Source organism: Corythoichthys intestinalis, chromosome 9 (assembly GCF_030265065.1).
Source record: "Corythoichthys intestinalis isolate RoL2023-P3 chromosome 9, ASM3026506v1, whole genome shotgun sequence".
NCBI lineage: Eukaryota > Metazoa > Chordata > Actinopteri > Syngnathiformes > Syngnathidae > Corythoichthys > Corythoichthys intestinalis.
In genome coordinates, this window is record NC_080403.1 from 2,416,315 (window position 1) to 2,442,203 (window position 25,889).

At 38.5% G+C, this 25,889-nt stretch overlaps 1 protein-coding gene across 4 annotated transcripts in view; it reads left to right on the forward strand.

Annotated features, from left to right (window-relative positions):
- The window catches only part of pax7a (paired box 7a), a 180,406-nt gene that overhangs the window by 147,635 nt on the left and 6,882 nt on the right, over positions 1-25,889 (forward strand). For all 4 annotated transcript variants that reach the window (XM_057846864.1, XM_057846866.1, XM_057846865.1 and 1 more), the window contains one exon: positions 19,338-19,587. In XM_057846864.1, the coding sequence (XP_057702847.1) occupies positions 19,338-19,587 (250 nt within the window). The remainder of the gene's footprint in view (positions 1-19,337; positions 19,588-25,889) is intronic.

Genomic DNA, 25,889 nt, shown 5'->3' on the forward strand with positions numbered 1-25,889 from the left:
TTACCCAAGTAAATGTAATGAGGTAAATGTAACGTGTTACTACCCACCTCTGCTGTATGTACAGTATAAACAGAAGAATACAAAGTGGGAGCCAAGTTCCTGTAGAACGTTGGTTTTAAAATTTGCCTGATTATTGTTCGTGGGTCTTGGTGAGAAGACGAGGGGAAGAGGTGACACGCACAGGAAAGGCGTTGTGAAGAGTGACAGCTTGTTCCAGCGGCTGCTAATCATCCTCATCTGCGCCTCCCGTGTCAGTGCCCACTTTCTGTCAGTGCCAATCAGCCACTTAATTGAACACAATTAGCACCCCACCCCAACAGCACATTCTTCAAAGAGCCCTCCGTCACCCCCCTATGCCAGTACCTCTCATTCCTTGTGGAAGACACTTTTCACTTGTTATTAATGCGCCGCAGCCAATTAAGACGGTGGCATGTGGGCCAAAGCCCATCATCTGCTGCCTGCCACAGTTGCGGCCCCCCCATGCACCGCGCCACCTCCACCGTGACCAAAACGCTTTAATTCAATTTATGCAATCGCTGTTATTTTTAAATAGTCATTTTGTCTGCTCAGATGAGGGGCCTGACTGCCCGCTGGGATGGCCCCCTCATCTCATGTGAAGGGAGGGAAAATGGGGACGCTTGCTTCGGGGAGAAGGAGTTGACTCCGAGATACTTTTATTTACTAGGTCGTATTGATTGTGCCTCCTATTTCAAGTGCTAAATATGATAACTACAAGGACACAGCTGAATTTGTCCTTGAAAAGCTATTCAGTGTCAATGAATGCTCCTATATAATTTATACATTCATATTAACATGATTAAAGTAAGGTAAATCTAAAGGATGTTATGAAGGTATTTCCAAAAATCTTTCTTTAAAATATTTGCTTCAACTTAAGGAACCATGTGATTTCCTGAATCGGAAAAATGCAAAAAATGACAATATCGAAGGAAAAAGTTATGATTAAGTTTTAGAATAATATACGTTATAACATTTTAAAAACAAAATTAAAAAAATATATATGATGATTGATATAAATCAATACATTCTTCATTTTGATCAGTTAAGTGATTCTGTAAATGTACTACAAATCATAATAAATACTTTTTGCCTTTTTTTGACCCCTTGATACCTTTAATTTTCATTAATATGTACAATCAGGCATTTAGGGAATAACTGTGATAACACAATACATACATGTCAATCAATGTTAGAATTACTAAAATGAGTCTAGATTTGAAATAGATGGATTTTCTTGAGTTATCTTTTCTCTCTAATTTCACTAGTTTATGATTATTTTGCACATATTCTTAATAAATACAATCGATTAATCTCCAAACCAACAAAGAAAACATGTACTTTACCGGAACCTGCAATGCTGAAAAGGTTGACAAAATTCCATATCTTTACAACATATTTACAAATGATTAAAAATGGCTCTACCAAAGATATAAACTCACTTATTTGTTACATTTTTTAAAAATAGCCATCAATTCATGAACTTCTTACATTTTGCCAACTTCCAATTGATAGATTTATTTTAAGCAATAGACAACACCTAGCAGTACATTACCTTCTATGCAAAACTGTTGTACAAGGTATTTAAGCATGTAAATTTCAAGTTTCTTAGACCTCTAATAACAAAGAAATTAATGGTTCAACAAGAAACGACAAAGCTTATGAGCGCAGCCATTGTGTGACCAACACCACGTCAGTCATGAGTAATGACACGCGTGTACAACAAATAAGTACTCATAAACATTAAACAAGTCAAAGTAGACCAAAAAGTAGGCACAAACTCACTAAAGCTTCTGTACCTGTTCAGTCTGTCACCGTCTTTCCCCTCTTCATCTGAGTCAAAGCCCGCTTCACTTCCTGATAAAAGCTTGCATGTAATGGAAATGGTAAATGGAGTTATACTTTGATAGCGCCTTTCCACCTTTGACCCTCTGATATATGAATTTTGAAATTCTTGGTCAGAATTTTTTTTGACGTGTTTTTATTCTTCTTACGACTAGTTGTGACTACTACACCTAAGCACCAATGTCTCTGTTGTTGTCTGGCAGCCACTCATCATCACTGGTGTCACTATCTGCCATCATCACTGGAGCTAGATGGAATTTCCTGGATCGTAATTTCCTTATTCTTTGCTGCTTTTGAAGTCTACAAAATAAGATAAACTTCGTACAGATAATGTGCACAAAAATGTATGTTATAAATTAACAGCTTAGAAATATAACAATTATATACTAACATCTTACTAAAACAGTCATAAAAACAGTGACGCAACTACGTGACTTGTGTTAAAAAATATACTGGGGATGCATGATGTCCGCTTCATTGGACACATGGTTAATCGTAGATTTTTATATACTATACACAAATATTTCATATTCCAAACAGATATTATCTTTCCCCAGATGTTATGGTATACCACAATATTTTTTTTTACCACTGTAGCTCTTCGGGCATAGCAGTATTGACAGGATATGCCGGTTGTAGTCGTGTATCTTGTATTCAGAGGATAGTTACTTGCAGTTATACTAGCTAAGCACTGAATTTACCTCAATGGAGTGTGGCAGCAGAGAGCTTTCTTGACGTTGCTATGCAGTTAAACCATAGAAACGAATGCATTAAAGAGAAAGGTATAACCTCATCGACCTACTGGTGATCAGTGTTGTTAATAACGGTGTTAGAGTAAAACAGCGTTTTTTTTTTTTCAGTACTGAGTAATCTAATTAATTACCTTTCTCATCTTTGCAACGTTGTTACCGTTAATGAGGACGTAAAGGCGTGCGTTGCTATGCGTTACTACGTTGGTTGAATGACTCGAGAGAAGTCTGAGAGACACGGACTCACGGAAACGAGAAAGCAGAGTGGGAGTGGGGAAGTGGGAACAGAGTTGTGACGCCATTGCAAACGGGATGCTGGGTGGCTCCAATAATACATGACTATAGCCGATAGCCTACAAATTACGCCCACATGATGCTATGGTAGATATCACATGTATATAGAACTAGGTGCGAAATGACAGACATGGCGGCGTTAGCACATGTACAGAGAACTAGATGCGAAATGATTTACTCGCTGCCATCTTAAGGCAGTAGACTTCTCGGGGAAGGCTTTGTTGTAGATAAAATGAGAAATTTTATCCAAAATGCTCCAAAATCGGCAAAATCTTGACTTAAATCTATCTTTAAATTATGAAACAGTTTTAAAACATTCACATGTCGAAAGTAGACAGTAGGGAACTAATGCAATAACAGGAGCAATTTTAACAACTTTATCGGTTGATTCACAACATTAAATGACTTCCAAACATAGCAAAGGTTCCTATGTTTTTTTTTTGTTTTTTTTTTGGAATGGAAAAAAAAAAAAAAAACATCAACGGTAACACCAGTTACTTTGCCAAGTAACTAATTACTCTTACATTCAGGTAACTGAGTTACTAACTCAATTACTTTTTGGGAGAAGTAATTTGTAACTGTAATTAATTACTTTTTTAAAAGTAAGATTAACAACACTGGTTGTAGTCGACACTAGTGGCAGGTTGTCGACTATCTTGGGTTCAGAGGATATTTACTTGCAGTTTTACCAACTGACCACTGAATTGACCTCAATAGAGTATGGCAGCAGGGAGCATTCTTGAGGTTGCTATGCAGTTAAACTATAGAAACGAAATCATTAAGAGAAAAGTGCACCCTCATCGACCTACTGGTGATGCAGCAACAGGAGGAACATAGGGTTCAGTGTCATGCTTAAGGATACTTAGACAAGCTCATCCAGGCAGAGAATTGAACCCACAACCTTGGGGTTGGGGAACAGCTAGTATGCCACTGAGCCATGCCATCCCACGCAGCGAGTGCAATACAGTGGGTGGACACACATGTGTGACAAGTAGGCGGGACAATCTGAGATTTCTGACAGCAATAATTTCGCCGACCACCACAAAATATTGGCTTTTATTTAATTAAAAAAAAAAAAAAAAGAAATTCGGTGTCGTTTCACTTTATAAAACAAGATTCTTTCCACTGGAATGGACATTATCAAGGTGATTTCTGTCCCTTTAGTGTTTGGCATTAATTACGCTTAGATAACACTTGTATACCAAATAAAGTTTATTAATGCTCTGAAATAAGAAGGCAACATTCATTCATCCAAACTAAAAAATTAGATATGAATACAATAGCAAAGCATTCTGAGTGTGACAAGCCATTGTACCCCATAAATATCTTTCCCCCGAATAGTTCCTGGTCCCCTTGACAAAGTCAGACACTTGCAGGATGAGCAGTGGCTGTAATCGCAGCCTGAGGATGGACCCTTCCAAATATTGATCTGCAATTCAAGCGTCATCCGCGCGGATCTCAAGTAATCGCTCTCTGTCGGGCTATCGGCAGATCTGCTAAGATGCTACATTCTGCAGCGTTCAGATAACTTGCAGACATTTTCGCAGTGCTTATTATATTCCCCCACCTCCTGTCTGGCCCCTTTGACCTCTGCCTAACTTAAAGGTACATCTCGGGGCCATTTCATTTGGGCAGAGCGCCGCAGCTATCGGTGACAGAGGAACTAATCCAGTCTTGCGCAGATTAAGAGTATTTGTGGAACTGCGGCTGTGTTGGATGGAACAGAGGGGCTCTCGCTATCAGCTCTCCAGGCAGGCGAGCCCTCGGGCCAGCGCAGCCCTGCAGGAGTCTTTGTACTCCACCCCCACCAAAAGGACCCCACTTTCCTCGCACTCAATATCACTTTCTATTCGCGTCTCCAGCACCCCTGCCCTTCTTCAATAGGCCTTCACATTTCCACTGCCATTTTTTTTCCTTTAGACACAGCTGCAGGTGCTCAAAAAGCTGCTGAATTGTATTTTTAACACTATTAATGTACACATTTCTTACAATATGATTCTCTCTTTACCTCCGGAGCACCTCTGCCATCTTCCTTTGGGCCTTTGCATTTGCACTTTCAGTTTTTACACATATGAGTGAATGTGTTCAAATTGGAAGCTAGGTTGCATATACATACTAGTATTTATATGTACAGTATATAGAACCTTTATATAATATATGTATGTGTGTGTATTTAGGAACCCCACGCCATGAACCTTCTTAAGGATAAGCGGAACGGAAGATGAATGAATGAATGAATGAACAGATATTTGTATACGTATATTTTTGGCCTAATATGGTAATCTAATAGATTATAGTACAATAATAATAACAGTTCATATGGATAACCTTATGCTGTAAAAATAAATATGCTATCAGGTTAAAAATAATAAGATATCATAAGGAATTACTAAGTATTGGAGTAGTTTTTTTCATTGAATAGTTTTTTTTTGTTTACTTGTACTTGAGTATTTTTGATGACTAGTTTTACTTGTACTTGAGTAATTTTTTTTAAATTTTTTTATTTAAGTAACGCTACTCCTACTTGAGTACAACTTTTGGCTACGCTACCTACCTCTGCCTACAGAGCCAATGCATTCCATTCTGCCTGATAATACAGTGTATGACAAAAGTGAGTACACCCCTCGCATTTCTGCAGATATTTAAGTATATCTTTTCATGGGACAGCACTGACAAAATGACACTTTGACAAATGAAAAGTAGTCTGTGTGCAGCAGAGGTTGCGCTAGACATTTTCATTGTCTGTCATTTTGACTGACAGGGTCATAAAAATCCGGTCATAATCTATTTTTACCAGTAACTGAAATTTTTAAAATGATAATGATGACATATTTAATAGTATTTAGTTTTCATTCATTTTTAATTTTGTAATGCTTGCTTGGCGGCGAAAAATTAGACACTGAAGTTGTATTTTTCTCCCTCTTTTTACTCTGCTTACCGCCAACAACACCAACAAAACAACTCCACTCCCAAAGAAAAAGAGGCAACCATATAGACCCCAATCACCAACGTCACACAATGATCTTAATTGTGGTTGTCAGCCCAAAATCTTCTAAATATATATTAAATGCATCTTACCAGATATAAAATGACTACTACATAGTCTGTGGTGATCGTTTGGTGCCCCGATTTCTTGTCGAATTACAGCAGTCCATCTCGCTCTCCTCTTCGGTAATTCCAGCTCCAATAGCATATATTTAAAAATGCTACCGTTCACAAGTTCGTAGTTGGATCACGGCGATCTCGGCGAACCACCGTCTGTCACAATTCCTCCCTCTCTCGGCCTCTCCCGGGAGTCGAGCTGTCATCATCATTGTGGAACGCAAACTATATATGTTCGATATATGTCCATCAACGTACAAGTCAAGTTGTCTTCTCTTTTATAACAGCATTTCCCAGCTGTAAACAAACGAATAAAAACTTGTAACACTTGGATATATGCGGTGCATTCAAACACGATTAGCAACAGGCGGCTAGCAGCAGTAGCAGAAGCTAGTTGTTGTAAAAATGATTAAACTTCGTAATTACAATCATCATCGTAATATCAATAGCAAAGGCAACAAGTCGTTTCATGCGCCAGATTTTAGGTTTCGTATTTTTAGAGCACATTACCTTCCATAACAGCGGGGGCATGACTGCAGGAGCTGTCAGTTTTGTCCATCTCCTTATGACGAGTATGAGCACCCATGGTTTGGAAATCGACATGGTACGAAGCATGGAGGCCTTGGCTTGGTTCTCCACCCGCCTACATCAAAATAACATTCCCGGGATCTTGTATAAAGACCTTCCAACTTCTATTCCACCGCCATTGACTTCAATGGTAAACAGGCGGAAACGGAAGGGGAAGGAAGACATAAGGAAGTAAACCGGTACCTCGAAAACTTGTCTATACACAGGCGGCAATCTAGTCCACCAATTGGATCACGCGCTGGCACACCGGGTGCACCAATAAGAACCTCGCGTTGATGTGTCAATCACGGTGCCGCCGCCAGACCCCGCTTACACTACAATATTCTGACAGAATAGCCAACGACGTCATGCATTAAGAGAGACAATAGCTAATTAATGTGCCACCCTGTGGTCTGGGGTGTGAATTGCAACCTGTCAAAATGACTGACGGACTTCAGTTTTTTCCGTCACCGTTTTAAAAAAACGGTCAACGACGGAAAATTTCCGGTTAACGCGACCCCTGGTGTGCAGCTTATATAATAGAGTTCATTTATTTTCCCCTCAAAATACCTCAAAAAATAGCCATTAATATCTAAATCCCTGACAACAAAAGTGAGTACACCCCCATGGAAACTACGTACATCCCTAAATGTCCAAATTGAGTACTGCTTGTCATTTTCCCTCCAAAATGTCACGCGACTCATTACAGGAGTGTTGTCAGCATAGATTGAAGAGGTGGGGGGTCAGCCTGTTACACAAAAAAGGCCGCCCGTCTCATCAGACCATAGGACATGGTTCCAGTAATACATGTGCTTTGTTGACATGTCTTCAGCAAACTGTTTGCGGCTTTCTTGTGTACCGTCTTCAGAAGAGGCTTTCTCCTGGGGTGACAGCCATGCACACCAATTTGATGTAGAGTGCGGCGTATGGTCTGAGCACTAACAGGCTGACCCCCACCTCTTCAATCTCTTTTGAGATTTCTTTTGAATCAGGTTGGAAAGGCGAAGTCATTGTTATGAATGTTTACATTCCATTATTATACACTAGTTAATGGATTTGACGTCATTGTTTATTTGTGATTTATTATAGTTATTTACATGTTTATTTGTACTTTAATAAAGAATTTAAGTGTTCCAAAATGTTTTTATGAATAATAAGTGTAAAAAAAAAAACTTAATTGCTAGATTATTGAAACATTTTTTTTTATTAGATTAGTCGGCTAATCATTAAAAAAACAAGAAAAAAAAAGAAAAAAGAAAAATAGTCGTTTGGGACAGCCCTAGTTGCAAAAGTAACACAGTTATAACAACCTGCATTCAAAAATATATATACTGTATATAAGTGAAGTTTTTGTCCACGGTATAGATAAGAAAATGTACCGAACACATGGTTGAACTTTCTGCTACTGCCCTGTTCTGTACACTTTCAAATTGGCAATTGTTTGAACTTAAGGAAAAGTGCCAATTCTACTCCAGAATTCTCATTTAACCACTTTTATTACACATTTTCCATTTAGCATCTCCTCTTCTCTGCATTTCAAGTACCCATGCCCTCCTCCTATAAGCTCGATCTGAATTCCACTCCCCCATCTTTTCCACACTTGCTGTAAGTGCTCAGAAAAACTAGATTTGCTGCTATAAATCACTTTTAAATTACATTAATGCATGCCTTTTCTTTTCAATATCACTTTCTATTCACATCTTGAGCGCCACTTCCCTTCTATCATGGACCTTCACATTTCCGCTTTCCTTTTCATATGCACTCCTTGCAGGTGTTTGATTGGGAGGGAAAGCTGAAGATTTTACTCCAGAATTATATTTGAAATCGTGTTACTGCATGTCTTTCTTTTCAATATCACTTTCTATTCACGTCTCCAGCACCCCTGCCCTCCTTCTATAGGACTTTGCAGCTCCTCTCTCCCATTTTTTACACACATTGCTGCAGGTGTTTGAAAGGGTGGGTAAATTTCACTCCAGAATTCTCCAACTTTTTCATTTCAATATCGCTTTCTCTTCATATCACGAGTTCCTGTGCCCTCCTTTGACTGTTGCCTGTTTTCATTCTCCCTTCCCTTTGACATTCAATGTTGTAGGTGTTCAGATGAATGAATAAGGAGCAAAGTTTCCCTAGAATTTGAATATAGTTTTGGCCCTCATGTATTTCTTTTCAGTATTTTAAGTTAAGTATTTTAAGTCTTAGACAGGTCTCGAGGACCTCTGCTCTTCTTCTATTGGCCTTTACGTGTCAACTTTCTCTTTTTACACACACGCTGATGCAGTTGTTGAATCGGGAATAAATATTGTATATTTTACTCCAAACTTGTATTTCAACCCTTTCAGGGACAGCAATTCAAAGGTGGACACCTAAAGAGAACTTCAGACTTAAATACTTGTAGGCTCTAATAAGCCACAATTGTTCTCACTTAAAATATTGCCATTGATTTAAAAATCTAATATGTAGTACATGTTTTGACCTATGAGGGCTCCATGTTTTAAGCGCGCAATGGACGCTCGGGGTGATGGTGTAGATTGTGACTGTCACTCGACGAATACTACTGCAATTCCTTCTACGCAGCGAGACGTCCAACACATGTGCTCATTGGTTAAAAGCGGCGAATGCTTACTATTTGTGTTTTATTGAGTCTTTTACTACCTTTTCATTGCCTCAAAATACTTTTTGCATGTGTTTCCCTCTAATAGTTTTAAGCATTGTGTTTTCTTGTGGTAGCTTTAAAGCAGATTGTTGATCTGTTGACCATATTAGTCACGTAGCATATTTAAACCACCCTTATTTGAGATTATTACGCTGAAGTATTTTCTTAAGGCATCTTTAGTATGTTCTGTCTGTATGCATCTAAACAAAACAAGCTGAAAGCGCACAGTAGTACTTTGGGTGTCCAATTCGCCTCTTGTAGACGTTTTGCAATTGTGGCACATTTTGGCAAAACACAGATTTTTTTCCTACTCTCGTCTCGTCTTTCCTGTTCAATATGCTGTTGCTGCTCGTTTTGTGAAATATCATTTTTTCATTTCATTTTATTCGTTTATTTCAGGTCATGATTTTCCTTGTCAAGACGGCAAATATATGCAGCTCATATAATCATATAACAAAAAAGTGCAGCAAAACTAAGTAACATAGCAACATCAACTACATGCCTAAAAAGGAGTGGAAAGAAGAAAATTTATTTAATCCCACCCCTATTCTTATTTAATTAAGAAGAAAAAAAAAAAAAAAAATCTTGCTACTTCCGTCCAAAAATGTAGGCAACCAAAAATCAGCAGTTTTGTACATATACATTTTTGTAAAAAAAAAAATTGTCCCTTGTGATGAGGTAACCACAGGTAACACCCAAACAAAAAACAGTTTTATACCAACATGGTAAATGAAAGTAAAATCATACCAACAATGGTAAAGGCCAAGCACACAGGACAAACAAATTATAAATGGCAACAATAACTATACCAGCGATGGTAAGAAAAAAACAGCACTCATACCAAGGCATTTTATTGATGTAATTATGACCTTATATCAGTATACTGTGACCAGACCATAAATATGTATAACTGTTTAAACCTGTAGATAGTTTGGCATTGCTTGTGTTGCATTCCCAGATTATTCCAAAGTTTCACTCCACACACAAAAACTTTTAGGAGTTGTTCAAATTTTTGGTATTGTGAAGTCTCCATATCTGCTTAAGTTATGAGTTCTTTCTTTCATTGTAAAAAGTTTTGCAATTTTTATCGACCATGCTGCCATGCTCAATAGTGTTCCTCTCGGGTTCAAATTAAATAGGTTGAACAGATGACATGTTTATGTCGCTAGAGTCATACTCTGGAAGCCAAGCAGCGTAGCCATGTGACGTCACCCCACTGCGACGTCAACAACAATGGCGACCTACTACTTTTTACCTACTAATTGTACAAATTGTATAAAAGCAAAAACATCAAGAGGGGTTTCAATATCAAATTATTTTAGCTCATAATAACGTTAATCGTTTAAGAACTAAAACTTTTTCTATCCGTGGAACCGGCACCATTGAATGGCACCATTTCGGGTACATTTCGCAAAAAATGGGGGGCTGTGTGACATCATCACCTGAAAATAATATCTCAGTATGAATAAAACGATAGGATCACAAAGTAATTTTTTTCCCAGCACAAATGAATGGCATTTTTTTAAAAACATTTTTTACTGGAAATATTTGCATCTGATGGGGGGGGGGCAACTTCCTGGAAGTCTAAAGTTGTTTATTTATTTTTTTCATAGTATTGCACTCCACTCCAACATTCATTCAAACTGACCCCTCCGAGTCAAAACGGATTTGACCTCTAGTGTCGTCAATGGTAGCCAATGAGTTGTGTCTCGAGACCTCTGACCTCCTTTCCACACATTGTACTTGGCATCAAATTTCCAATTTTTAGCAAACACCACTGCAAGTGCTCCAAATAATATAAATGTCACCCTTAAAATGTATTTTAAAGAGTATGAAAGCAAGTCTTAATTTTACATGAATTCACAACAACAGCATTGCACAAAGAGAAACTCGTCAAACATCCTCACAGACAAAAAAAAAAAAAAAAAAAAAAAACACTATGTGACTGTTGTCGACATGAGACAGGAGTTATAAAAGGAACTCTTTATGTGCCTCAAGTACGCTATTTATTTATCTGAAAGGATGCACATTGTATCAATTTACAATGCTCCGCAGGCTGCTGGGCTCGCAACTTGAGAGAATTAATTACTTTTTTGTTATTATTTTTAAAGTAATCTATCTGTAGAGAGGGAGGAGGCAGGGGGGAGGTATAGGGAACAGCCCGGAGCATTGTCCTTTAAACTAAAGTCCTGGCTCGCATTATCTCCCCAAGCAGCACTCGCACTAACCAACAACAAAAAATGAGCGGCTGAGGAAGAGGAAAAAGATTGGCGGTGCCGAGGGTCTGTATAGTGGAAAAAGAAATCAGTTCTTCTTTTCTTTTTTTTTTTTAGTTCAACCTCTTCACTAAAATATGCCACACATAAACCATATCAATAAAACTTTTTTTTTTTATAGTTCAACCTCTTCACTAAAACATGCCACACGTGAACCATATCAATAAAACATTCAAAATCAAAACTCAGTATTTGACCAGAATTTCATTAAAAATAGCTTTTAAGTTAGTTGTTATCAAGACACAAATGTCAGCATTGCTATAAAAAAGATTTAACGTTTTCAACTGTCCCCATACCAAAATAAAAAATAAATAATAATAATAATAATAATAATCCGGTGTGCTATTCTTAGGCATGTTTATGAAATAATGTAAAAATGTGATGGTTTATAATTGTAAGTCATGTTGCGTTATTGAATTAGTTGTTTCATAGCATCACATTTTCCTCACAAGCATTTCAGCAAAATACGCATTTCAACTGTTCACAAAAGCACACAGCGTTGCCCTGAAGATTTTGCTAATAAGGTGCTCATGACAAATTCACAAACCCATGAATTAAACAATAAACCAATTACAGTGGTACCTCTACTCACGAAATTAAATGGGAATTAGTTCCTTAAACTAAAAAAAATCGTTTTCCATATAAATGCCCTAATCCGTTGCAAAGTTCAGACATAAATCTTTTATGGAGCGTAAAAATGCATCCAACATGTAACAAATACATGTTACAAGTAGATTATTGAACAATAAACTTAAAATGAGAGTTGTGCATTGTTTAAAAAACAAAGAATAGAGTAAAGAATAAAAGTTATTACACCAACGTAAAGCTGTTGGAACACCTTATAGCCGGAATGGCGAATGAAGAGGACGCTGGGATACACACATCCACATGCAGTAGAGGCCCCCCTTATGGCAAGGCAGCTATAATTATATTACGTTCAGTAAACTCTGGGAGCTGCGAGTTGCAGTCCATAGTGTATTTTTTTGCCTTTCGTATCATGAAATTTCTTCCGTTACAGGAGGCAATATTTCCCCAGTTGAGGCGTATCATGAAAATTCTGTATGTCGCGATGTTCGTAAGAAGAGGTACCACTGTAGTGAATCAATTATTAAACAAAACAATTATTACAATGTTCATATGTAACAAATGAAATATGCAGTAATGTCATGTAGTGATGTGACCTTTAATCAGGTAAGCCTTATGAATGAAAATAAACTCATTCATTGATTACCTGCCTTATAGTCTGAAAAACATGGAAATGTATTTTGAAATCTCTGAAGTTACCTTTTAGAATAACGTACTATCCAGGGCCAGAGTGGGACTCATTTTCAGCCCGGGAATTTCATGCCTCAGACCGGCCCGCTTTATATAATTTAAAATAGAGATGTCCCGATCGAGTGTTGCAGAGGATAAAACGTGTAAATTTTTGTTTCTTTTGGAAATTCCATTGTTTTTCTGGATTATTTTGGTACTTTTTAGCTCTTAAAAAACACAAAAATATATAAGTGTACTGCTCAAAACAGTGCGCTTCCTCGTGCACTGCCCGACAGCTAGCTAACATTGTATGTTCGTCAATAAAACACATGGTTTGGTCTTTTCTTGTTTTTGTATGAAGTAATTTGTTTAAGTTTGTGAAACTGTAACAAAGAAAAATGCTTGCATTCAACAGAACTGCACAATACACGGCGGTATACAAAAACAATGTAGATGCCACACTTCACTTGAGCTACAAGCTATACAGCAAGTATAGTTGAGCTTCCATACAGCAGGACTTATTAACAAATTCCGTTCATGTAGCGTTTCCCCTTAAACACACAGATAAATGTAAAATCCGTACATATAGGCAAAAACGTAACAGAACCCACTCCTCCTTTTTTTAAAATTAATTTTTTTTTTTTTTTTTTTTTTTTTTTACAAAGCATTCTGAAGCATCCGAAAATTATGATAAAAATTTTAGTACCTTGAGATAGTTGTTCTCTTGTGGACTTTGAACTTAGCTAAAAATGTGAAAAATGTGCCACGCCACTTGTTGGAAATCATGCTAAATTCTCATTAGAGCATAATAACACTGCCCTTTATTAGTATTTTTATCAAAAAGTTACACAAAGAGTGCTCTTAAAAAAGTGCTTATCTTTGCTGCTTCAGCAAAAATGAAACGATTAAAGGCAAAATTTTTCTTTTTGAGAAGTACTGACGGCACTGTCTGACCCATCCTGATTCACTAAAATAGAAGAAAAAAAATTGCGACGGCGGCCATTTCCGGAGATAAGCCATCCATTTTCTTTTGAAGAACTTTTATGGGCGTGAATATTAATTGCAGCGATTGTTGGCCATTGCGCTTCATCAGGGAGGGCGATGCAATCGAGCTTCAATTAAAAGCTAAAATGGACTGTCCCTGCAGGACGCTTTGTCAAATCGGCTTCTTTCATGCGAAGCTTCCACTCATGGGTACGACACGTCACATTGCTCACGGATAAAACCAACACATGGAAATCAACGCCGCACAATTTGTAGGAGTTCCAAAGGATGTGATGAATTGGGGAAATGCTCCATTCCTCCTGTGCTTGCAGACATATGTCCGTGTGGTAAGAGCCTCTGTGAGGCCCTAATTGGTTTAGCAGCCAAGGGGCCATAGGTCAGCCTAGCGTGGCAAAACTCAACATGAACCTGATGTTGACAGGAAGGCCTGCGCGCTATAGGAGGGAAGCATGTGTGGGACATAATTTCTGCTTTTTTTTGGTTTTAAACCAACTTCTTTTCCGCTCACACTACACTATCGGTGTTTGCCATGCATTGTTTATAAGATTTTTCATGAATTTTAGATCACATAGGTTTTTATTAACGGATGTATTGAATGGTAGCTTTGCATGTAATGAAAAGCTACTATCTATAGTATGTATATATATATATATATATATATATATATATATATATATATATATATATATATATATATATATATATATATATAATATATATATATATATATATATTTTTGGATGCAGTTTCTTTGGTGCATTTGAGACTCTTTTGACACACCGAAAATGACTGTTTGCCCCAAAATAGTGAAATTTGAAAATGCTACTTGTCCCACAATTTTTGTTGAAATCACATCATTTACAGTGATCCCTCGCAACTTCGTGCTTCAAACCTGGCGCCCCTCAGTCCATTGCATATTTTTTCCGATTGAAAAAAATGTATATATAATACACTGTTTTATTTATATATATTAGATATGTGCATGCATACCTGTACAAATAATTTAATATATGTATGGCAGCAGTTTCTGCTCTTGCATTCCTCTTTAAAAGAAACTGGTGTATTTTAAGCCAAATCAACTGTTGTGTTTGATAAAACAATATGTCTATATACTGCCATAGCAGATTCTTGGCGCATTAAGCCCCGAGCTATTTTTAATCTTTCCTTTTTGCCCTGGAAACCCGTGTTTGCAGACGTCACGCAACCGCTTTTGTTTCAACCCGCCACAAAATGAAGGTAATTATTTATTATTCAAAATGTCTATCATTTTTAGCTTAGAATCATTAATTGATGTCTAATATTTCGTTTAAAGAAAAAATAAATAAAAACATTTATTCACTCACATATTTTAAACTTTTAAACAAATTATCTCACAATGAAAAAAATGGCATCTGTAAAAAAGTCACGGATATCTACCTCATAACTATCGCTTAATTGTATTTTTTTTGTTACTGTCGCATTTTCTCCGATATGTTAGATGATAAATAATCGATCCAAACAAAGAAAAATTAAAAAAAAAAAAAAAAAAGTTTAAAAGGGTAAATATATGAAAAAGAAAATCTCGACCACTCCCTGATGTCTGCGATTTCTGCATCGCGACCCTTGCTATATTACTATGTTTCACCCATAAAATCCCCCCAAAATCTGGCTGTGGCCATTCACAGCTGTGTCTTGACACTCAATGATACATGCTACATGGAGTTTTTGGATCGAAACAAGGTAAGTATGCAATAATATCTCGTTAAAGTCATGGCGTCCGTAATTCTGCTCTCGCGTGCTCTCACCTCCAGATAGGGTTTTGCTGTTTAAAAAACATTTAAAACAAAACAAAAAAAAAGCCCTCCTGTTCAAAATTTTTCTTCCCCCAGAAAATTGAGATTTTAAACTTTCCAATGATGTATCACACATGTATCGGACAATCTTAGTTCAATTCAGGACAATTCAGAGCGGAACTTCAAGTCACCTAAGTGTTTTCCGCCGTATGTTAAATTGGGGGCGAGTTAACACTATTTTGCAGTTTTTCACTTTACGCGGTCGGTTCTGGTCCCCATTAACATCGATAATCAGAGGTGGAATGTAACGAAGTAAAAGTACTTTGTTACAATACTTACAGTAAATACATTTTTGTGTATCTGTACTTTACTTGAGTACAAAGATTAATGAGTACTTTTTACTTTTACTTCATTACATTTTACAGAATGTATCTTTACATTCACACTCCAAGACTTTTAAAATTGTTGCCTGCGTTAAATGTTACTTTTGTTTGGTTTTCTCTCATTGGGAATTTCGTTTTCATCCCTCCAGCGCAATCGATAAGCCCCGTGCAAATATCTACCCGTTATTGAGCACTACAGGGAGCAACACGAGTACAAGCAAGATTAGGCAGGTGACCAATAAAAAAAAAAAAAAAAGTGGGAGCACCTATAAATGGGTGCTGCACAATCTTGTACAGTAGGTGAGGGTATGCACCTGATGCTTGCAATCTGCCATTAAGATAAGTTTTTTTTTTTTTTTTGAGCTTGTTAAGCTTCTGTTTACAGTGCAGTAAATTTTATTACTTTTTCCATCCTGCATGGTCATATAAAATATATCACATTTTTGCATCGGGAGAAAATACTTTTACTTTATACCTGTAAAGTAAATTTTAAAACAAGTACTTTTGTACTTTGACTGAAGTAATTTTTTGCCCCTGTATCTGTACTTTTACTTGAGTTAAAAAAACAAAAACTTCATCCACCAGTGGTGATAATTGAGGAATCACTGTATGTTGTGTTATATTAAGCCTTACTTTTATTGTTTTGATTTCATCACTAGCTATAGTGGTACATTTGCCTGACTTAAGTGTGGGATCGATTCCTACATAGTGACTGTATGATTGCAAGTGCATTTGTCAGTCTCTGTATGTGCTCAGTCACTGACTGGCGACCAGTTTAGGGTGTAGTATGCCTTTTTTCTGGAGTCAGCTGGCATAGGGTCCAGCATAATGTGACCATCTTGAAAATGGATAGTTAGATGTCTTTGTCTTTAAAGTATTATTTCTATTGATGTAAATATCCATTACAATCCCTATACCTACAGTATTTTCACAAATAAATCAAGCATTTATCATCAGTGTCTCAGTATTTTTGTATTTCTGCTATTTATTAGTATTTTACCTCTAATACATTATATTATAATCCTTTTTTTCTTTCAAAACGTGCTTGAGAGTGGAGCACAACTCAACGTAATTTCTTCCGTTTGAACACATTCCGAGTGCTTCCTCTGGCGAATGTCACATGCTATTACAATAATCTAGAATATTGAATTGGAAGCTTTATGCGGTCGGAATAATGCGTGCACAGTCATATTGCGGGGCCGAGCCCTAACCTGCAGTATCAGCGGGCTTCTCCGACTCTGCGCGGGGATCTGAGGGGATCATTTACCAGTTCCAAGTCCATTACTATTCATGAGATGGCGGGCTTGGGGGCGAGGGATTAGGGACTCCCTTGGCGCTTGTTGTGCCGCGGGCTGCGGCTCGGGCCTCAGGACGGGGGCCGTCTGGCACGGGTGGCAGGTCTATTATCGCCCTGGGACCCCGGTGTCCCTCAGCAGAACACTTAGTGACAGTGCCAGCTAATGGAAACAGACTCTCTTGTTTCCTTCAAACCCCATCAAACCCCTCCCGACTCATCCTTGAGAAAAAAACGTGCCGCTTCGTCCTATTTTACTCAATCCCGAGTGGGGATGACGCCTTCCTATTGGTACATGAAGTAAAGTAACGAGTGGAGGACACCAGTCCAGCGTGTGCTCTTTCTCAAAGTCAGCTGAATTAGGCTCCACCTCGCACGGGACATTAGAGAGGACAAAAGCTATAGGACAAAAAAAGAGAATGAATTTTGACCTCAACCTACATATTCCTAAAATCTTACTCAAAATCTTACAAAAACATTGAGTTGGTGTGTCCTGTACAACAGATCCTGAAAATGGAGATGTTGCCCTCAAAATGCGACTTTTTAACACAGTTTTATTATGAAGCAATTTTTTAATTATATTTGATTTTTTAAATTTTCAGTAAAGTCTTCCCCAAAATATTGGACCTGATATTGTAAATTGGTTCCTGCAAATATAAATATATGGAAATATGTGCCTGATAATTAGTGCTGCAACGATTAATCGATTAAATCAAGTTATTCAATAAGAAAAGGCTTCGACTTAAATTTTGCTGCTTTGATGATTCATTTAATAAAAGTGGCATTGTAATGATTTGTTGTGAAAGTGTTGCATAGACCTAATATTGTTGGGACACAGGGCGTGGGCTCGATTAATAGAGGGCCTATCTCCATCAAAGCTGACCGAGAAACACAGACAAAAGCTTTTTCCTTTGAAAATTCTTGTAAATAAAAGCTTAAATCCCTGAATTTTTATAGATATGGACGTAAAACAGTCTTGATTTTTAGTTAAAAGCAAAAAAAAAAAAAAAAAACGGGCAGTTAGCATTTATTTAACATAAATATGGCGAATGTCCTGTTAGTCTTTAAGCAACTGTGGCGCTGCCTCATCACCACAAAGAGTTTTTTAAGTTTAAAATTCTTGTGACTAAATGTGTAAATCCCTGAATTTGTTACAGATATGAACATAAAACAGTCTCGATTCTTGGTTAAAAGCAAAAAACAGGGTATTTAGCATTTATTTTACGTAAATATTGCGAATTATGATGCCAATGCCGTAGCGGTTAATTTCTCCCATTAATTTTTTTCACGTTTCAAAATGCATGCATGGTACGAAAAATATAATAATTACCTTAAATCCTCACACAAATCACTCCTGAAACAATCCTTCCTGTTTGTATGCGGTGCAGCCTTTGTACTTTTTAAACCTAAATCCGGTGTTGGATACTGCATGTGTTTGAGAATATCTGTGACCAAATTCGACCGGCTGAAGTGGAGTGTGGGACTGCCCCCTACTTGAAGGCGTGGCGCAGTGTCTGGGGAATGTGTCCTGTCAATATCATTCTGAAGTCTATGAGTGTTGCGTTTAGTTTTGTTGATTTGGGTGGATACACTGCCCTTTAGTGGCAGCAGTGAATATGACATAACTCGTCTAACATGGCTGAATCTAGCAGCTCCCTGTTAAGACAAACATCTCCAGTTAAATTACTGATACAGGACTTTCGGCTTTTCCTTTCAGCAGTTGCCACAGCGAATCAGTTGCCTCCATGTTACCCTGTCCTCTGCATCCTCTGCTCTCACACCAACTACCTTCATGTTCTCTTTAACTTCATCCATAAACCTCCTCTTTGGTCTGTTGAACACAAAAAAACCCCACACTTTGTTACAGTAACAAGAGTAAACGTAACTCGTTACTTTCAATACCTGAAAACAACCTCGCTAATTGTTCTGTAAATGTAACTGAGCTGGTTGGGGTTTCAGTTGGATTGTTTGGAATCAACAAGCACTTTGACAAAATGTGTAAAAGTATAAATTTACCTGTCTTAAAAATCACAGACCCTTCTTCAAACAGTAAACTGTTTTTTTGGAAAACTTTAGCCATAAAGTGACTAAACTGAGCAAAAATCCAATTTCCTTTGCTTGTCCTCAGGTGATGAGCATCTTGAGCAACGGGAGCGCAGTGGCCTCGCAGCCGCAGCACGACTTCTCCATTTCGCCGCTGCACGGCAGTCTGGACGCCTCAAACCCCATCTCGGCTAGCTGCAGCCAGCGATCAGACCCCATTAAAGGTGTGGACAGCCTGGCCTCTTCGCAGTCTTACTGCCCCCCTACCTACAGCGCCACCAGCTACAGTGTGGACCCCGTCACCGCAGGCTACCAGTATAGCCAGTATGGACAGAGTACGTACTCTTGCTCTTCTGCTTCTGCTTCACTGGCCTGTAAAGGAAAGATTTAATTTCACCCATTCAAATCATCAGTAGCACCCGAAAATATTTATTTACTTTTTTAATCACTTTTAATTATTTTATTTTACTTTATTTGTTTATTTTGTTTATTGCTGTTTTTCCTACCTTACTTGAGACTCATTTAATTCATTGTCTGACACTGACACCCCTAGACGTCCAGTCCATTTTGAATGGAAGGGGTGAATGAACTTCCAGCTCCCAAGACACTCGTTCATTCGCTCCAAATAGATTTGACGTTTATAGCACTGTCAGTGGTGCTGAAACATGAGCATTCACAGCCAGTCTTCCCAGTTTAAATGATTTGGATATCGATCTAATGGCATGCAAAGCGTTAAATACTATGAAGAAAAGAAAAATCCACTTTAGAGTGTTACTTGGGTCGATCCCCGGTGTGTGTTTTATTTTTATTTTTATTTTATTATTTGAATTTTCAATAATTTACGGACAGTACTTATATAGCACATTTAACTAGATGGTTACCATGCCCAAAACACTTTACATTAGCACACATTTACCCTTTTCACGCACACCAATGGTGCTGCTGCCATTTTGCCAACCCACTGGGGGCAAATTAGGGTTCAGTGCCTTGTGGGCAGTCATAGCCAGAGGCGTAGCAAGGGTCCCCAGGGGCAACAAGCAACATGGGGCCCTTTGAGCGTGTGCAAGTAAGGGGGACAGTTAGACTTGGAGCAATAGCATATTTAATAAAAGCATGATAAGTTAAAAACGCCTCGGTCTCATAGAGCGCTTTTTAGGACACTCAAAGTGCTCGGCTTCTACTACATTAGGACATAAAACTACAGTAACATAGTACACTCACCGCTGTCTTGCTCCCTTTTCTCCTCTTCTGTTTTTTTTTCTTTCTTTTGTCACTTCCAGAAGGATAACTTCTCTTCATTTTCGATATACGCCAATTCAAAAAAAAGCCAAATCGCCGCTCACTGTCACTCTGAGTCACGTGAGGGAGGGGGGGAGTGTAGAGGCCCCTTCTGGGAACTCAGACACAAGGCTGTCACTGGCACTGTCGCACTTATCGCTGCAACAGTGCAGTAAAGCTGCGTGTGCTAAATCTGTTGGCCCTTTGGGGGCCCCTGCTGGCCCTAGGTAATTGCCTGGTTTGCCTAATGGGACGCGACGCCTCTGGTCGTAGCCGGGAATTGAACCGCTGACCCATCGGTCCAAGGACAACTCCAGCTACCAACTGCACCACAGCCGCTCACAGGGACATGTTTCATAAATACATTTATATTCTAAAATAAATACAAAAAATACAATGATAATTAATCATTTAAAATATAGTTGTCTACTGTAGTGACCACTGAACTGGTTAATTTTTAATGAATACATTAAGTGCAAACATTCATTGAAGGCCTTTCATTGAAGGTGTGCCCTCTTTTGTCTACACTATGGACATCAAATTGTTATAATACTGTCTGACACGTAAGGCGTCTGTGAGGAAACTCCCCAGGACTTTGTGTCCCTGGAAGCGCTTAGCTTGTGCTAATGATAAATTTTATAAGGGGAAAAAAGCAGTTGGATTCAATATATCCACGTGAACCGTTACACCCCTATTGCCAACATGTTTCCAACAAAAATGTTAAAGTAGAAGACATAAACACTAAAGAGCGGAGACCTTTTTGACCTTTTGACACGTGCTCTCGATAAAGAGACCTCTCGCTCGCCTCCCACCAGCACCATCATGCTTCTTAGTCATATCCCTCTCCACTTGGATGAGAAAGAGCAAGAGGGCCACTTCAAACAGCGGCATGCCCCCAGGGGCCGCGATGTCCTCTTGCCCACCTCTTCCTCTCACAGACTAGCACAGCCCCGGGTTAGGAAAGAGTTAGCTTCATTAGATTAGCATAATTGACTGATGCTGTCGCGGCCCTTCGCCGAGGTAAAACAGAGAACACTTCCCCAACCGCCGTTTGTTTGCATTTACCAGAAGACCTCTTTCACTTCTCGCCGTTGCGTCACGCGACGTCAAGCGGACGAGCTGATGCCGGGTTAATTAAGATGCTGATTGAGCGCACCGGATGGCTAATGAATGGAAGAGGAGCTGCCGTCGGATAATGAAAATGATCGGTTGTGTGGAGTGTGGAGGGCATGAAATCGCAGATGCCAAGTGTAATGAAGACTGGCACGCATACTCAAGGGTGGAGAGGGTAGACTTGGGCGGGGTGGGGGGGGTGTTGTTGAGTGACAGAACGGAGGCTCTACCAAGCAGCACACACTCGGTGCCAGAGGCATGCCAACAAGTTTTTTTCTCATTATTGTTATTATTTATTTTTAACATTTTCTTTTGCTGTGGCATTCCTGTCAATTCCTGTCAACAAGGTTATACTGATGAAACACCATTAATTAGCTTATTACTTAAACAAAACATCTAAAATTGAAGCGTGTGCGTGTGTAATACATGTTAACATGACTTTGTTTTGCAGTTCATATTTTTAAATTCAATTGAACACAATATTCAATGTGATTGCAACACGCCGTGTTAGTAATGTTGTGAAATAAAGTTTAATTGGATTTCATATTTACCCGCAAAATTTAATATTCTCTACCATAGACTTCATAGCGTATCGATGGGGCACGGGCGTGGGGCCAATTGATAAGGGGCCTATCTCCCTCAAACCTGACCGAGTGGAAACACAGACAAAGAGTTTTTCCGTTGAAAATTCTTGTGGATAAATGCATAAATCCCTGAATCCTTTATAGATATGGACGTAAAACAGTCTCGATTCTTGGTTAAAAGCTAAAAGCAAAAAAAAAAAAAAAAGGGGAGTTAGCATTTATTTTATGTAAATATTGATTACCATGAGGCTAGTCAGTAAGGAAATTAGCAGCAGCCATATGGCCATATGTAAACAAAGCTTTTTCCGTTGAAAATTATTGTGAATAAAGGTTTAAATCTCTGAATTCTTTATAGATATGGACGTAAAACAGTCTCGATTTTTGGTCAAAAGCAAAAATAAAAAAAAAAGGGCAATTAGCATTATATTACGTAAATATTGCTTACCTTGAGGCTAGTCATTGAGGAAATTAGCAGTAGCCATACGTAAACAAAGCTTTTTCCGTTGAAAATTCTTGTGAATAAATACTTAAATCCCTGAATTCTTTATCGATATGGACATAAAACAGTCTCAATTCTTGGTTAAAAGCAAAACAAACAAAAAAACAACAACAAAAAACAGGCAGTTAGCATTTATTTTACGTAAATATTGCTTGCTAATTTCTCTCATTTATTTTTTTTCACGTTTCAAAATGCATGCATGGTACGAAAAACAAATTACTCCTGGGACAATCGTTCGTGTTTGTATGCAGTACAGCTTTCGCACTTTTTCAAAATAAATCCAGAGTTGGATCGCTGCATGTGTCACTGCGACCGACTGCGAATAACTGAAGCGGATTGTGGGATGGCCCCCTTCTTGAAGGCGTGGCCCACTGAAGGTCGAAACTGACCCGTCAACAATTTGAAAGTCTATGTCTCTACTTATGACTAAAAAATGTTTGGAAAAACAAAAATACATATCCTTGCAATTGTTGAGTTTGGAAACTATGGGTGTGACAATATATCTAAATAGTGACATATTGGGTTACTTTGTACCTAAAAACGTTATTGATATGCTCCTGCCAAGAATCGACATATTGTTTTAAAAAGGTGTCCAAGGAACCAACAAGTTCCTACCAAAATCTTCCACTAGAATAGTATCTGTGTTACTTCATTGGCTGCCACTGACAGCGCTACACGTCCAATCGGTTTTGATCGTCAAAGGCACCAAGCTTTCCCAGTTTTGGGGAAATTTATAGGTTACTTCAAATTCATTTTCAGGTATTTACAGGTCAACTTCCTGTTGATTCTGAGTCACTTCCTACTCATTTCCCATGTCACTTCTTCTTCAGTAACCCAAAATAATCTGGAAGTGATCTGTAAATGCTTTAGAATAAACAGCAAATGACCCAGAGAATGCCCCAAAATCTACAGTAAGTGGCCAAAAAACAACATATTGTAGAATGATTCCCTGACTGTCACTACCCAATCGTGACGGGCTACCGGATCACGACTGATTGCAACTTCGTATGCGCGAACCGACGCCATTTTCTCTCGTGGGATGACGGTAGAAATAGATATGTACGTGATTGATTAAACAATAAACATAAAAACAGAGTACCGTAAGTTTCGGACTATAAGCTGCTACTTTTTTCCTTCATTTTGAATCCTGTGGTTTATAGTCCAGTGCGGCTTATTTGTTGATTTATTTGGGTTAATAGTAAAGTTGCACCGATACCGATGCCAGTATCGGCAGGGGGCGCCGATCCGGGCCGAATTGGTGGTATCGGTATCGACGAGTACCAACATTTAGGGCGCCGATACCATCTACTGGCACCACTTGAACGCAAATGTACTGTCCTCCTACATGAGCTAACTTTCCAAATCACGATGCATGTGTTTTTGTCTCGAAATTACCAAACAAAATTAACACCTTCGTCTTCGTTCAACATTAAGGATGTAAACTACAACGCATATCCGTGATATTACGCTGGCCTCTTAACGTGACATTCACAAATGATTAGCATGTGTCGGCTAACGCCTGCTGTTGTATAGCCATGGGATCAGAAAGCTTAAGACCGTGGGAGACAAAGCAAACTCATAGTTTCATGATAAACAATGAGTGGCAATGGCAAATTAAGAGCGCCGTAATTCAAACTCGTCCTGTTTATGAAAGTCGAGTGTCATATGCTGGTGTTGTGCCGTAAAGAGCAGACGTGACTTCTGTGGCCAGAAAACACTCTAGCGACGCAGCGCGCACACTAGATATCATCAAATAGCAACCTAGATGTCCTATGTTAGATCCCATGCCAACTCTCGCGCGCACACACTAGATATCATCAAATAGCAACCGAGATGTGCTACATTAGATCACATGCCATTAGCTGCGTGAGCCCAGAGGGACGCATAGTCCATACACTACATTGATGAATTAGAAACCGCCATGACTGAATGGAAGTTAAGCAGGCCAAATCAATTCATACCAGTGACTATAGATAATGCTGCAAATACTGCTAATTCACTACTTGTTACAGATGGACTCGGACCACAAATAGGATGTTTAGCTTATATGGTAAATATAGCTGCTCAGAGAGCTGCAGCAATCAACAATGTGCCCCACTTTACTAACAGTAAAGATTGTTCTCAGCACTTATATACAACATTTCTTCAGATCAGTAAGAGGTAAGCACACAAATATTATGCACTAAAATGCTTGTTTATATGATGGCACTGTTATTTTTGCTTATATGATGGTGCTGTTATTTTTGCTTGTTAGCAAAAAAAAACAAAAACAAAAAACAAACATAATAATAATAATAATAACAGTTGTATTTTCTGTTTCAGAGCATCAAATGTATTGAATTGTATCGAAAATCGTACCGAACCATGACTTAACTGTATCGTTGCATCCCTTATATGTACATATACAGTATTGTACATTACAGTATTATATACTGTATATATATCAGGGGTCGCGTTAACCGAATATTTTCCGTCGTTGACCGATTTTTTAAAACGGTGACGGAAAAAACTGAAGTCCATCCGTCATTTTGACCGGTTGCAATTCACACCCCAGACCACAGGGTGGCGAGTGAGCATATTAATTAGGTATTGTCTCTCTTGATGCATGACGTCGTTGGCCTTACTCTGAAAAATGTCAAGGCAACTGAGTGTCCGAAGTTTCTTCAAAAAGCCCCAAAACGACGATGGTGTTGATAAAAGAGGTGAAAAAACAGGGACTGTACAAGCGGGCACGCAATTCAAGTCCATGCGCACCAGGAGGAAAGTGTGAGACTACGTTCAGGCCACAGCAGGTGAACTATTAATTTCATTGTTCCATATGCTACATATGGTAGGCTACCTAACTACTGGGGCCACAGTCAGCTGTTTTTGTCACTGCGGAGAAAAAGTTACATATTCATCTGCTTGATGTGTGATGGCACGGTGTGGATTCTCTGTTAAGCTTGTTCGGACAGAATATTAATTTTAAATGAATGAAAACTAAATACTATTGAATATGTTGAAGCGGTATGCAATGTTAAGAGTCTTGTTAGCTGTAGGCGCACTATCCTAGACCCCCTCACTATCCACTCGTGGGGGCCTGCGCTTGTCAGTGACGTTCCTTATTTTCGCTAGATGATTATACAACTTTAACATTTGTTAATAATACGCTCTGTGTGTAGTA